The 13,651-nt window shown below is 31.8% G+C and overlaps 1 protein-coding gene across 2 annotated transcripts; it reads right to left on the bottom strand.

The window, feature by feature from the left end:
* Nucleotides 1-383: 383 nt before the first annotated feature.
* Nucleotides 384-6,030, bottom strand: LOC143057309 (uncharacterized). 2 transcript variants are annotated; one of them, XM_076230606.1, is made up of 4 exons: nt 5,894-6,030; nt 2,949-3,017; nt 1,366-2,087; nt 384-620 (listed from the first exon to the last, which is right to left on the bottom strand). In XM_076230606.1, exons 3-4 carry the CDS (start codon nt 2,078-2,080, stop codon nt 508-510), a joined length of 828 nt encoding a protein of 275 aa, XP_076086721.1. In that variant the 5' UTR covers nt 2,081-2,087; nt 2,949-3,017; nt 5,894-6,030; the 3' UTR covers nt 384-507. The 2 variants fall into 2 exon arrangements, with proteins under 2 accessions (XP_076086721.1, XP_076086722.1); XM_076230607.1 differs by lacking the exon at nt 5,894-6,030 and adding an exon at nt 5,670-5,800.
* Nucleotides 6,031-13,651: the final 7,621 nt, after the last annotated feature.

Here is a 13,651-nt window from a genome sequence, read left to right as displayed (position 1 = left end):
AACTGAAAAAGTTTAAGCACCTGTTATCAAAATCGATTGCACATTACCAAGATGCTGTTCTGTTCTTCCAATTTAGTTTGCCCTATTTCTGTCTGTCATTTTTTGCTTCTTATAAAATACCCGCCTTTTATTTGTTGTCAATGAAGAACTGTAATTTCAGAAATCCATAAGTGCTTTTTACTTAAATTGATTTTTGCATAATTTGACTTAATATCTTTATGTTGTATAACTTATTCTGTAGATTCATTATTTTTTGTGAGGCAACAATTTTCATGGATTTCTGTGTAAAAGGTGAACCATCATTTTTAGTGTTGAATGAACTTAAAAAAAATTCCTATTGGCTTGTACATGTATGTAGATCTTGTCAAAACCAAAACATCAAGTTTCCAAAAAGGTATACTATTGTTTTAATCCTGTCCATGGAAATTAATGCCCACAAATATAAATAAATTTCCATTAATCAAAACTTAAAAATTTCTGAATTTACAGAATTATCTGCCCTTAGTTTTATTTGGATTTATCTTTCTTCCATTTTTCTGACTGTGCAAAACTTCTAACCATAAATAACAGTAAAAATATAGGCAACAAAAATGGCAGGAGTAAAACAGACTTTGGATCACCTGAAAAAGAAAATAATTATATTCAAACAAGAATGTTTAAAAACAAATTCAATCATATGTCAGAATTTGTTTACTAGTCTTTTATCTTTGCACAACTTTTTTGACCATGCAAGGGCTGTATAGCCAGTCAAGGTCATTAAAAACTTCCATTTGTTGTGTAATTTTTGTAAAAGAATAATTGTAAAAACGTTGCAAATATCATGAATATGATTGATGGATTGTTGATTGCTTAACATATATTTTTTTTTAAATGTGTATAGTATCTTTAATAGAACAGAAACAGTCTTATGGTATTTATACATGTATATATTTTCTATAGAGAAAAGTTGCAAATAAAATAGACCCTTCAAAGCAATAGATAAACAATAAACTATGGTTTATGAGAATTATTGTTTTCTTTCAATTGAATTTTCCTTTATATATACATTTTTATTGCATGCAGTTAATAAAATTGCTAATTATATCCGTGAGGATTCATATTTAGCAAAATTGAATTCTGTAATTTGGAAATTTTCTTCTTGAAACCAAACTTTTTTGTCCATGTTTTATTTTCTGTTTGGGCTGTTTTTTTAAATTTTGTCTTCATTCAATTGATACTAGTAATTTATTTCTTTTTAACCAATCAAGGTTGAAATCTCTATTTAGCTTTGTTTTATACAGGTCATCAGTGTCTCATTGGTTATGACTAAAATTGTGCAGGTGTTTAAAAAAAGTCCAGGCCTTTGCATAGTTCTAAATAACTTACTTAGATTAATAGTATCAAATGCAGGTACAATCTGTTGCTTTTTGGACTTCTCAATTTCTGTCGTGGATTTCTTGGTTTCGGTCACAACAGTGACAGGGATTACCTCCCCTTTGTCATCAATGCTGGACTGAAGTTTTTGATTATTTTTTTCATCACAGATATTAGAATTTAGTATTATTTTATCTTTGGCTTTCAGTAAGAGGTCATTTGTAGGACTTTGTCGCGTTTTCAATAAATAGTTGTCCATCTGACATTTTCGTACTTTTATCAAGTCTTTAGTTGGACTTTGTCTAGATTTTGCTCTAAATAAATATGCATATTTGCGTCGGTCTGCTTCTTGCATAGCATGCAGTCGAATCTGGTTCATTCTTTCTTCCATTTTTTCCAGACGGGTATTTTGTTCGTTCTGGAGTTTTGTAAGTGCGGGATGGTCGTCAACTTTAATGTCTTTGTAGGAAATATGTGCAGCTTTAAGAAGCGGTGATCCTTCTCGAGAATCATGGGTAATAGGCATTGTCACCCACTTTTTTGTGCTGTTTTGTTGTATGGTGGAGGAACTCTGTAGAAAAGGTTCGCTATAATGAGATATACGATCAATGTCAACAGGATCTACCGTGTGTTGGTTGTTATGGTAGTCAGGCACATTTCTATTGATATAATCGGCTAGTTCTTTGTTGTACTTGTGTCTTTTCTTTTTTGAGTGTACATGTCCCATTGTTTAACTGAAAAAAAATACACATTCATACGATTATTTATAGTCACTGCTTTTAATGCATTTTGTAAGTACATTGTATACATGTATGTATATGAAATTTTTATCTTTAAATCTTTTTCAATAACGAGAGGTTTTGAGCTTGGAGGTTAGTGGCACTGGCAAATTATTTCTTGTTTTGCATAAAATCATAAAAAAAACTATATCTACCTTTTCATGCAATTTTACCCTCCTTTCCTCAAATCCTTGATAGCTCCTGAATGCAGAGCAGCAATGACTTAAGTATTGTTCTATATTTTTCATTTCTATATTTATACAAGATACTATATTACTTGACTATACATTGATTGTTTTTTAGTGTTTTAATGTCACTTTTAACTTTTATGGCAGTCAGTTATATTGGTGGAGGAAGCCGGAGTGCCAGGAGAAAACCACTGAACTTCAATAGGAAAACTAACAATCCTAGTCAATTAAGATTGAAGTCAGTGCACACGCACGAGCGGGATTCAAACTCACGACCTCAGTGATTACAGTAGTAACTACTTAGACCACTCGGCCACCAAGGTCCCTACTTTACTAGATACAAGGTTTTGTATTTTGAAAATTGTTGGGTTCTTCATATATGTTACCACTGCAGCTGCTTATAATTTATATATATACATGACTTGTATACAATACATTGTACAAAATGTATATATTTGCAATTCAGTTTCTTATTTAGATGTGTATTTGTTAGCATTTTTAATATTTGCTATTTTTTATAGTAAAGTTGCAATGTACGAGCACAAAACTGTAGTTGCATATTTGTATATCTTAACACTGTAGCTGCCGATTATTTGTAAATGTTGTAAGGAAATGGCAGTATACTTACATCATGGTACCTTCCATCACATGCATAATCTTTTACCAGTCGTTCATCTTCATTCTAGGATAGCACTCACTGCAAGAAAAATGAAAAATTATAAAATTCTCTAAAGTTTTTTCATTAGTGTGGTACAGATTAGACTGTTGGTTTTCCTGTTTGAAAGGTTTTACACTGGTCATTTTTGGGGCCCTTTCGGCTTTGTAGCTGAGCCAAGGATCTGTGTTGAAGACTGTACTTTGACCTATAATAGTTTACTTTATCATGTTTATAAATTGTGACTCGGATGAAGAGTTGTCTCATAGGTACTCATACCACATCTTCTTAAATCTATTATAAGGTCTGGGAACTTTTTGTTTCTTAAATGGCATCATTGACTTCTCAATTACTAAAGTCCAGGACCTCCCATCCCTTACAGGGATGTCTTATACATGTATATAAAACCCTTGACTCTCTTAAGGGTGACCTTTCACTTCACAATAAATTATGTATGGCATAATGCACTTTCCTCTAAGTGTTATATAGTGATACTTTTAAGTCTGTAATCCTTTGGAATTTAAACATTTTAATTTATAAAGATTTTTTGTTGTTGTTGTGTCTGATGAAGTTTGTGAAAACAAAACATTTGTCTATTTAAACCTATACAAAATATACAATAATGACTAACAAATTGAGTTTGCATTGTGATTCAGTTGACCTACTCTTACTCAGTGACCTCAGTTTTGACCGGCAAGTTAGGGAGCTACCATTTGATTTTTATGGAGGAGGGGGGGGGGGGGGGGGGGTGCTACGATGAAAAATTTTGTCCTGCATTTTTTTTTTTAGCTGTAATCTCTGTCCTGCCTTTTTATTTTTCACTCTGTTTGGTCCTGCCTTTTTTTAGTTTATCCTGACTTTTTTTTACCTAAATTGTTGTCCTAACTTTTTTTTTTTACTCAAAACTCCTGTCCTGCCTATTTTTTCAAATTTCATTCTAGCTCCCCCATAAAAATCAAATGGTAGCTCCCTTAAACAGTAAATGAACTACATAGACCACTCAGATACCAACACCCTTAAACATAGACAGCTCCATTTGTATATCATGAAATAATTCCATAGTCATCTGTGAATTGTGTATAGTTTGTTCATCCAACACTCCATTATCTTTTCAATTTGTTTTAGACAAGATCTTGCTATAAAGATGTACATTCTCTTGAACTGAATTGTGTATAGTTTGTTCATCCAACACTCCATTATCTTTTCAATTTGTTTTAGACAAGATCTTGCTATAAAGATGTACATTCTCATGAACTGAATTTTAAATGTGCGTATTGTTATGCGTTTACTTTTCTACATTGGCTAGAGGTATAGGGGAGGGTTGAGATCTCATAAACATGTTTAACCCCAACGCATTTTTGCGCCTGTCCCAAGTCAGGAGCCTCTGGCATTTGTTAGTCTTGTATTATTTTAATTTTAGTTTCTTGTGTACAATTAGGAAATTAGTATGGCGTTCATTATCACTGAACTAGTATATATTTGTTTAGGGGCCAGCTGACCTGTTGATGACGTTCTCCTGTTGTTTTTTCTATGGATTGGTTGTTGTCTCTTTGACACATTCCCCATTTCCATTCTTAATTTTTTCTCCAAGGAGTTGAAGGCATATATATAAACAATACAATTCAAATATCAATGAAAGGGGACACATGCATACACTATTTTTTTTAATGTAATTTACCTTAGTATTTCATGTACAATCAAGGATTTGTATATACAAGTCCTTGTTACAATGGTCATATCAGGAACATATATATTATACTGTTCCCAGGTCATACTAATAAATATCAGACCCTATCATGCCTATATTCCATGTACATACAAAAATAATAATAGTATACATGTATTAAATAATATTCTTTTTTTGTTTAAATTTTATAACTTTTGTGTACATGCAACACCACAATTTTCATTACTATGGAACCCAAACAATATTAATCAGCAGGAAATCCTGTTTTCATGTATGTTGGCCAATTTTTGTCTGTAAGAATTGCAATTAATGACATGATTTGATTTGATTATTATTTACATGTAAACTGATAGGCAGTTTTCAATTTAGGTTTGACCTGTGTTGAAAAACTAATATTAGAAAGAAAAAGATGTCACAAAACGTAGTATAAATCTATAAAAAAAAGCTGAGCTATTTTACAATGTGTTTTATTTTTTTGCACTATTCCAAGCAGAAAAGCATGTTTGTTTCCCTCAACCTTGCAGTCATTTTTTTCAACAGACAAAAATAAAAGAGAGCAAAATTTTCTTTTGAGACAATTATCTTTAATGCATTAGTTCTCTAATTATTTCTTTAAACATTTTAAATTCATCATTTTTTAAATGTTAAACTTGCTTATTGTCTCAATATATAATGACATAATGTAATGTTATTCAGGGTTTTTTTCTAGCATATCCTGTCAGTCTGTTCTGTTAAGAAAAAAATCTCCATAGAATGAAACTGAATCATGTGCATGATGTGCATGTGTCTCATTTGGTCATAAAAATAAAATAAAAGTTTTTCCTACATGCCTTCAAGACAATACCTATTTTTTGATGGCAAGATAATAAACAAGAAACCTTAATGTATTTCTTTTGAATGTAATAACCTAAATCTACAGAGAATAAAAAATAAATTACACCCCCCCCCCTTTTTTTTACAATTATTTTGTCCATTATATGATTTATGTTCTTTAATATCATACTTACATTTTTTACAAATAATCTACATATATCCGTAATTACGAAAATGACTGATGATGTGTTATACATTCAGCTATTCTAGGATTAACGCATTCTTCAAACAAAATGTCGAGGGATGAGTCATATTTTTATTTCACTGAGAACTTTGCCAATATTCGATACTGCATTGATGCAGTGCTTGTATGATTCATAGGTTAAATTTCAAAAATAGTAATTACTTAATGACTTACCAATCTTCATATTAAAACATCTCCATTTGTTAAACAACGACAAAATAACATTTTATATAAATCTTAAGACGTTTCACTTGTTTACAAAAAAATCTTATTTACTCATTACAACTTCCGGTTAAAATTCTCAGCTTCCCTTTTTCATTCATGCTGATGGGATGACGTCATATGTGTAATCCGACACCTGTGGAATTTTATGAATGAAACAAAATGTGTAAAATTTATCTCCCACGTGATTGCAACATGTTGCCATTGCGTAACCTACATGAATGAAATACAAGTCAAGTTTTCAAGTATTTTGTTTCCTCCTTTTTATCTTTTTCGGAGAAAGAGTCGAGTGGTTTTTCTAACATTTTTATAGATAATTCTAATTTTAATTTTTAGGTTGGAATTGTATGTTGTTATGATTATCAATGTTTTCAAGTCTTTTTTCGTATTTCGTATCTATTTTTATTACATTATTATCGTTACTAACCATGCTAACGTTGGCATCAATATCACATTTCATTGCCGTTTTCTAGCAATCATGTGCACTTACTATTTACTAAATATATATACCTAGGATTTTCAGTATTTTTTTAGATAGCTCAACATGACAATTTATAAATTTGATATACATTTAAAAACAATTGCTATTCAATCGATTCATGCATTCCATAGTATATTCAGTTGTTTGTGGCATGATAATTTTATGTAAAATCAGTATGGGAATCAGATAACAGGTCAGCCGAATGCAACCAATAGGTTTCAACTATACTTGAAATACCGCACCCGGAGGTGGACCTCACCTCCTGCATTGCCAAGAATTAGTCCGGTTTAAGGGAGGTAATCTAATCTTATTGAAAAATTCCTTCCAAGAACAGATAACTCGGAGTATACATTGCTATCTCAACATCCCAGCGTGCATGGTTACATAACGAGGCCAGGCAATTAACACCTTGTAGTTTTTGTCTCTTATCTCAAATTTATGTTATAAACATGCAAAATAAATTTGCTTTCGGTTTTGACAAGTTTACTAGTAAAATGTAACAATTTACGTGTCATCTTATTCTACTTTAGATTTTATTTGTGTTTTTTTTACTCTAATACCCCAATTTATTCATATTTCTATAGGAGGAATAGTGTTATGCTTTTTTTGTATATATGCTTTTGTTTGTTCTAATATCACTTATTTTAATGGTAATATTTGAAGGCCTGTTTTTGTTTCTTGTGTCTCTTTTGTCTTTTAACTTGAATATTTGGTTAAGAGTTTGGAAACATTTTTTTTTTGTTCTGGCTGTTTGTTACACGTTTATAAACTAAATAATGTCTACTACCTTAAACAGAACAATATGTAATAAATAAGCATTTTATAGCAGCATGTGTTTTTGTTATGAACAATAGGTGATGTTGTACGTCAATAAGTCCGCAAGCCAACTACAAAAATAACAAGTAGACATTTAAAAAGGGATAAATACCGTTGCAGTCCGGAACAATAGTCTATATAATGTAACGGGCACTTAATCGCCCAATATCAAAGTTTCTAATAAATTTAACTAAAGCAAGCAAAGATCTGCCATAAATTTCTGCCAAAAACGAAAACACTGACCAGCCGATGTTCGTGACTTCAAACATTTTAGAAAATAAGTGTGTTTACTCTAGTACGACAATTTATTTCAAGACTATAATACTGCAATAAACAAGGGTAGCTTTATCAAGCAGTCTATTGTAATAAAATGGATTGAGCTAGTTTTCCAAATGATTTATATACTGTTTTTTCTTATATTGTACTGTTCACCACTGTCCCAGGTTAGGGAAGGGTTTGGCGCCCGTTAACATGTTAAACAACGCCACATTTTGTATGTATGTGCCTGTCCTATGTCAGGATCCGGTATATCAGTGGTAGTCGTTTGCTGCTGTGTTACATATTTTTCATATTGTACATGAATAAGCCCTTGGTTTTTTCGTTTAAATACATTTGTCGTTTCGGATTTTTTTTTACCTAAATATGTTGTAAGGGTTTGGTCATTGTTGAAGGCCGTATATGGTGACTTTGCTAATATCTGTGACATTTAGTCTCTTGTAGAGAGTTGTCTCATTGGCAATCACAAAACATCTTTTCTATATCAACTATATAAAAACTTCAATAACAATATATTTATAAACATATAAAACCATACTAATGACCAGAAATTTTCGTTTGGTAATAGTAAAACACTATCTTGTGTTTTTTTTGTTTTTTTCGGTATGACAGAAAACTAAGTCTATAAGCATAAAAGAACAATATCTAAAATACATTTTCAAACTTTAATAAATTTACTACTCCGTGCCGTAAGCCTCCGAAGTTTGTGAATCAATATACAAACACTACAATGGCTGTAACAATAATCGGACAAACAGCTATATATATATATATATACATTTACAAATTGATCAAACAGCAACGAAGAAAACTTTTTTTTGTTTAAACCTACAAGAATTTAGTGACGTAAATGCTTTAAATGTTAAAACAAAAACAAAAATGGAAAGAAAGCACATTTTTTTGTACATATATACAAGATAAACACCATCTGGGACTATTGAAAACTGTCAATATATTATGTACCAGATATTATCAAATGATGGAATGAAGGTTAAACTTTGCTTGTTATAATCAATATTTTCAGTTTGATACTCAAGATGAGACGGTATACGAGGCTAACTTGCTGTGTATATACATCCTTAAAAAAAATTCTACTAAAATACCCCTACAGATGTCTGATACAGTGGCATTATTTACAGGATTACATATGATATCATGATATCTAAATGAATGAATATGTACAATTTCTTTGATATAAGAGCAAAAAAGGGAACACAGAGAACTAACCGAAAAATGTTTATAACCTTAAAAAATCAAGTTCTTGGGTATTTTTAGGTAATAACATAGCCCCCCCCCCACCCCCCCCCCCCCACCCCCACACACACACATACACACTTCCATGACCAAACCCCCACCTTTGTAACGAAACATTGATTTCTTACCTAAATTTACTCAAAAGTGTTTTACATTTTTTTTTAATTATCTTGTAGATAACTTTCACTAAATCAATCAAAGATATGCCATAAATTTCAACCAAAAAGTGGTAATAACGAAAAGGAATAACACGCATTCAACCAATCTAAAGTTAAGTTTGTATTAAAATGTCTACGTTCTGCCGCCAACAGTTTCTTTTAAAAGAACTACGAGCTTTTCTTTCTTCCGCAGTTTTGTTTTTATGCCAAAAGCTAACAGTTTCTGTTTAATTTCTTCGACTGACAGGTCTTCAAAATCAACAACCTCGTCGGTTGATAAAGATGAGTTGACGGAATTTACCGTTGACACATGGAACTTTTCGTCTGCGGCTTGTATCTCTTTCGACACATTCTCCTTCTTTTGTGCTCGGGTAACACGGATGTGGTGTTCCCACCAGTCGTCATTCTTTTTCACATAATTCCTTCTTTCCCGTTCCATTTCGCTGCATAAGTTTTCTATTCGCTTTCTAACTTTAATCGTATCAATAGTGCAATCCATCTTATTAGTTTTCTTTTGATATATTGTTTTAATACTGTCATTAACTTTTTCGACCGCCTGACCGCTAAACTTTCGAATCTGTCCGTAATTTGACACGTAAAATGGGATGTGATAGACGAGCGTATGTATATACGGAGTAATATTTTCAGGACGGTATCCATTCCGTTCCTTCCCGATTTCAATAAAGTCAGAAGCCCACTTTTTACACATACTGAAAACAAATTCTGGTGTTTTGAGTTCAACAGCGGGGGAGTTAATCAGTCGTAAAATGGAGGAAAAGTCATTCCATAGTTTCACCGTTTGATCGTGGGTATTGTTATGAATACAGAACATTAACTTTTCTGGTAAATTTTTCATAATTTTTTTCATATCATCTCCCCTTAAAGAAGTCCAATCTCTTTCGCACCTTCCAGATTTTGGTGTCCAAATGTTAAACGAAACCCCACATGATCTGATACTTTTGACTAAAGACTCTAGATAGTCTGTTTTGTTACCTACTGCTGCTGCTCTGTCATCCTTTTCTGCCGCATCATCAATCAAAACGAAATATTCAGACCAAAGCAAAGAAAAGGGGGGTCTATGCCATTAAGCGCCAATATGAAAAAATTGTCTGGACAAAAAAATTCACAATTTGTCTTCATAAAAAAAATCCGTCATCATTGGAATAAACGAGACATCTGATATAATGCATTTCATTAAAAACAAAACTCTCATAGACGCAAATATTAGAAATGGGGTGCTTACAAAATGTAATCAATGATATGTAGTTATCTCCTTATATATTAGTAGTATATGTACCATGCGGGAGTTTATCAAAGATCGTACTTTATGATAACGCGACAAGTGGACAAAGCAAACAAACACGGCATCATGTGTAAATATATATATACAAATCAAAGATGTGTTACTTTGAAAAGAACCTCAAAATTGTTTGCAAATAATTTAACATTACGAAAAAGTTTTCCTATAAGATTGTTATTTGAAATATTGATGAAAATCAAATGCAAAAATCAGGTCATGTTTATAAATACGAAAGAGCGTATGGGTTAAATGTAGTTATCTATAAACATATGAATGCCACAACGAAATAAACAGGCGTATTCGTTCTGGGTGAAATTTTAAATAAGGATGAGACACCATTTTTTCTTCTTTTGTGGAGATAGATTATGTATAAAATTGAGAAAGGAAATGGTGAATATGTCAAAGCGACAACCACCCGACCATAGAGCAAACAACAGCCGAAGGCAACCAATGGGTCTTCAATGTAGCGAGAATTCCCGCACCCGTAGGTGTCCTTCAGCTGGCCCCTAAAATATGCATAATAGTACAGTGATAATGGACGTCATACTAAACTCCGAATTATACACAAGAAACTAAAATTTAAAATCATACAAGACTAACAAAGGCCAGAGGCTCCTGACTTGGGACAGGCGCAAAATTGCGGCGGGGTTAAACATGTTTATGAGATCTCAACCCTCCCCCTATACCTCTAGCCAATGTAGAAAAGTAAAAGAATAACAATACGCACATTAAAATTCAGTTCAAGAGAAGTCCGAGTCTGATGTCAAAAGATGTAACAAAAGAAAATAAATAAAATGACAATAATACATAAATAACAACAGACTACTAGCAGTTAACTGACATGCCAGCTCCAGACCTCAATTAAACTGATTGAAAGATTATGTCTTCATCATATGAATATCAGGTACAATCCCTCCCGTTAGGGGTTTAGTATCATACTATCATAAAATATATGAGAAGAACATAACCCGTGTCATGCCAACAACTGTTTTTTTAGAAATAAATGTGTTTAGTTCCGATGCAAAGACCCTATCAGTGAATCAATGTTAAAGCCAAAATATGCAATCTTTAATGACCTGACCACAGTATCGTAACTATATCCCCTTTTAATAAGTCTATTTAAAGGTTTTGTTAGTTTCTGAGGAGAATACTGACATTTTTGTGCTTTATAAAGAATATTTCCATAAAATTTTGGATGTGAAATACCTGAACGTATAAGATGTCTGCATGTTGAGTTATATTTACGAATTATTTCCTTATACCGGTGATAAAATTTAGTAAATGTTTTGACCAGTTTGTGATATCGAAAACCCTGGTGTAATAATTTTTCAGTAATACATAAATTTCTCTCGCTAAAATCTAATACATTGTTACATACACGAGCGAATCGTACAAGTTGAGATATATAAACACCATAAGATGGTGACAAGGGAACGTCACCATCTAAAAATGGATAATTAACAATAGGAAATGAAAAGTCATCTCTTTTATCATAAATTTTTGTATTAAGCTTCCCGTTTATGATATAGATATCAAGATCGAGGAAAGGGCAGTGGTCATTGTTATCATTAGCTTTATTTAAAGTAAGTTCTACAGGATAAATTTCTTTAGTATACATACTGAAGTCGTCATTATTTAGAGCCAATATATCATCCAAATATCTAAAAGTATTGTTAAATTTTTGTATCAAATGTTGTTTTGATGGGTCTTTGCTAATTTTAGTCATAAATTGTAACTCATAACAATACAAAAACAGGTCCGCAATAAGTGGTGCACAGTTAGTCCCCATTGGAATTCCAATAACTTGACGATATACGGAATCTCCAAAGCGAACAAAAATGTTATCAAGTAAAAATTCAAGTGCATAAATAGTATCAAAGCATGTCCAATTGACATAGTTCTTTTGTTTATTGCTACTAAAAAATGATCTAAAAGAGTTTGAACATATGTACTCGCATTCCGACTTTTTAAATGCCCAGTTAATTAGGGATGTGAATTTTTTCTTAATAAGAATATGAGGCAAAGTGGTATATAGGGTAGAAAAATCAAAACTTTGAACAGATTCAAAATCACCAATATATGCATGCAATTTATCAAGTACTTCCAACGAGTTTTTGACACTCCAAAAGTAATTAATTCCACTATTTTCAAAGGCCTTATTTGAACAATTTATTATCAGGTTTTTTATTGTACCAAGTGTACTAGTAAGTAAAACAGACAATTTAGTAGTTGAACAATGGCTGGAAGATGAAATAAATCTATATTTGTAAGGTTTTTTGTGCAGCTTCGGAAGCCAGTACATAGTTGGGACTTTCATTGTGTTTGGTTCTGCTTGTAAAGAAGTAGCTAAAAGTTTATGTTTGTTACAGATGTCGTTTTCTGAAAATGAAGTCAGTTGGAATGTTGGTGAATTCGTGATTTCCTTTTGCAGAACCTCTATATAAAATTTACGTCAAACAATAATGATATTATTCGCAGCTTTATCAGCCGGGACAAAAACAAATTCCTTGGCTAGTTCTGTTAGTTTATTTTTGATACGCGAAATAGGGTTTTTATAGTTTTTGTTGAGGGTAAAATGTTCTTTAAAATGTTGTATTCGAATATCAACTATCTTCATTACTGAATTAAAAAAAGAGTCCAAAGATTTTTTGTCAGCTTTTTCCCGTTTTACCCATTTCAAACAGTAGGCGCGGAGTGAGTCGTTGATGATATTACGACACTCATTCCAGTTAATAGTTGACGGGGGACGATATTTAGGTCCTTTACTGAGGAATGATTTTAACTCTCGGTATACATGTATTTCATTCTCTCCATTTGAAAAACTATTCTTCTATCAACAAATTTGTAAGAAAAATATTTTTATTACTTTACAGATTTTTTTTTATATGAAGAATACAAATTAAGGCATTAAAGTGTCAAAGCGTATAGATAAAAAAAAAAGGCTATTATTTTGTTATAATATGTGGATTCTTAAAATATTACACTGGACCCTTTTAAGCAAATATCTTTTAGAAGAGCTTTCATATTTGAAGCAGATGCTATATATATATATATATGGTATAAACGGTAACAGAGAATCTCTTATTGATAAAACTGCTTGTCCACTATCTTAAACAAGTTCAAAGCTTAAGTTTGAATGTTTAATAAATAAATGGAAATTGTACGTCTTTATATAACCAGTAATGGAATGGTCAGTTCGTTTTAAACTAACTAACATAATTTTAAGTGGTTTTGAATTTCAAAGAGATGACACACTTCAACTTCATCCAAACTAAGCTTAAATGCCTACCTTTCTTTTCTCTAATTTTCTGGAAATAAGTCGTTCAACTCTGTATTCATTTGGTAAGATTTCTCTTTGTGGAACAATTCTCTCTTCTTTTATAAATATTTTCTGTCCAAAGCACAACTCTCTCCAATTGATTTCC

Source organism: Mytilus galloprovincialis, chromosome 13 (assembly GCF_965363235.1).
Source record: "Mytilus galloprovincialis chromosome 13, xbMytGall1.hap1.1, whole genome shotgun sequence".
In the NCBI taxonomy this organism is placed as follows: Eukaryota; Metazoa; Mollusca; class Bivalvia; order Mytilida; family Mytilidae; genus Mytilus; species Mytilus galloprovincialis.
This window is presented reverse-complemented; position numbering and strand designations above follow the sequence as displayed.

Excerpts from the sequence above, each read along its gene's own strand:
- LOC143057309 (XM_076230606.1), bottom strand. The coding sequence starts at position 2,080 with ATGGGACATGTACACTCAAAAAAGAAAAGACACAAGTACAACAAAGAA. Across the intron at positions 621-1,365 it reads ATTTGATACTATTAATCTAA|GTGATCCAAAGTCTGTTTTA; the intron begins GTAAGTTATTTA and ends TTTCTTTTTCAG.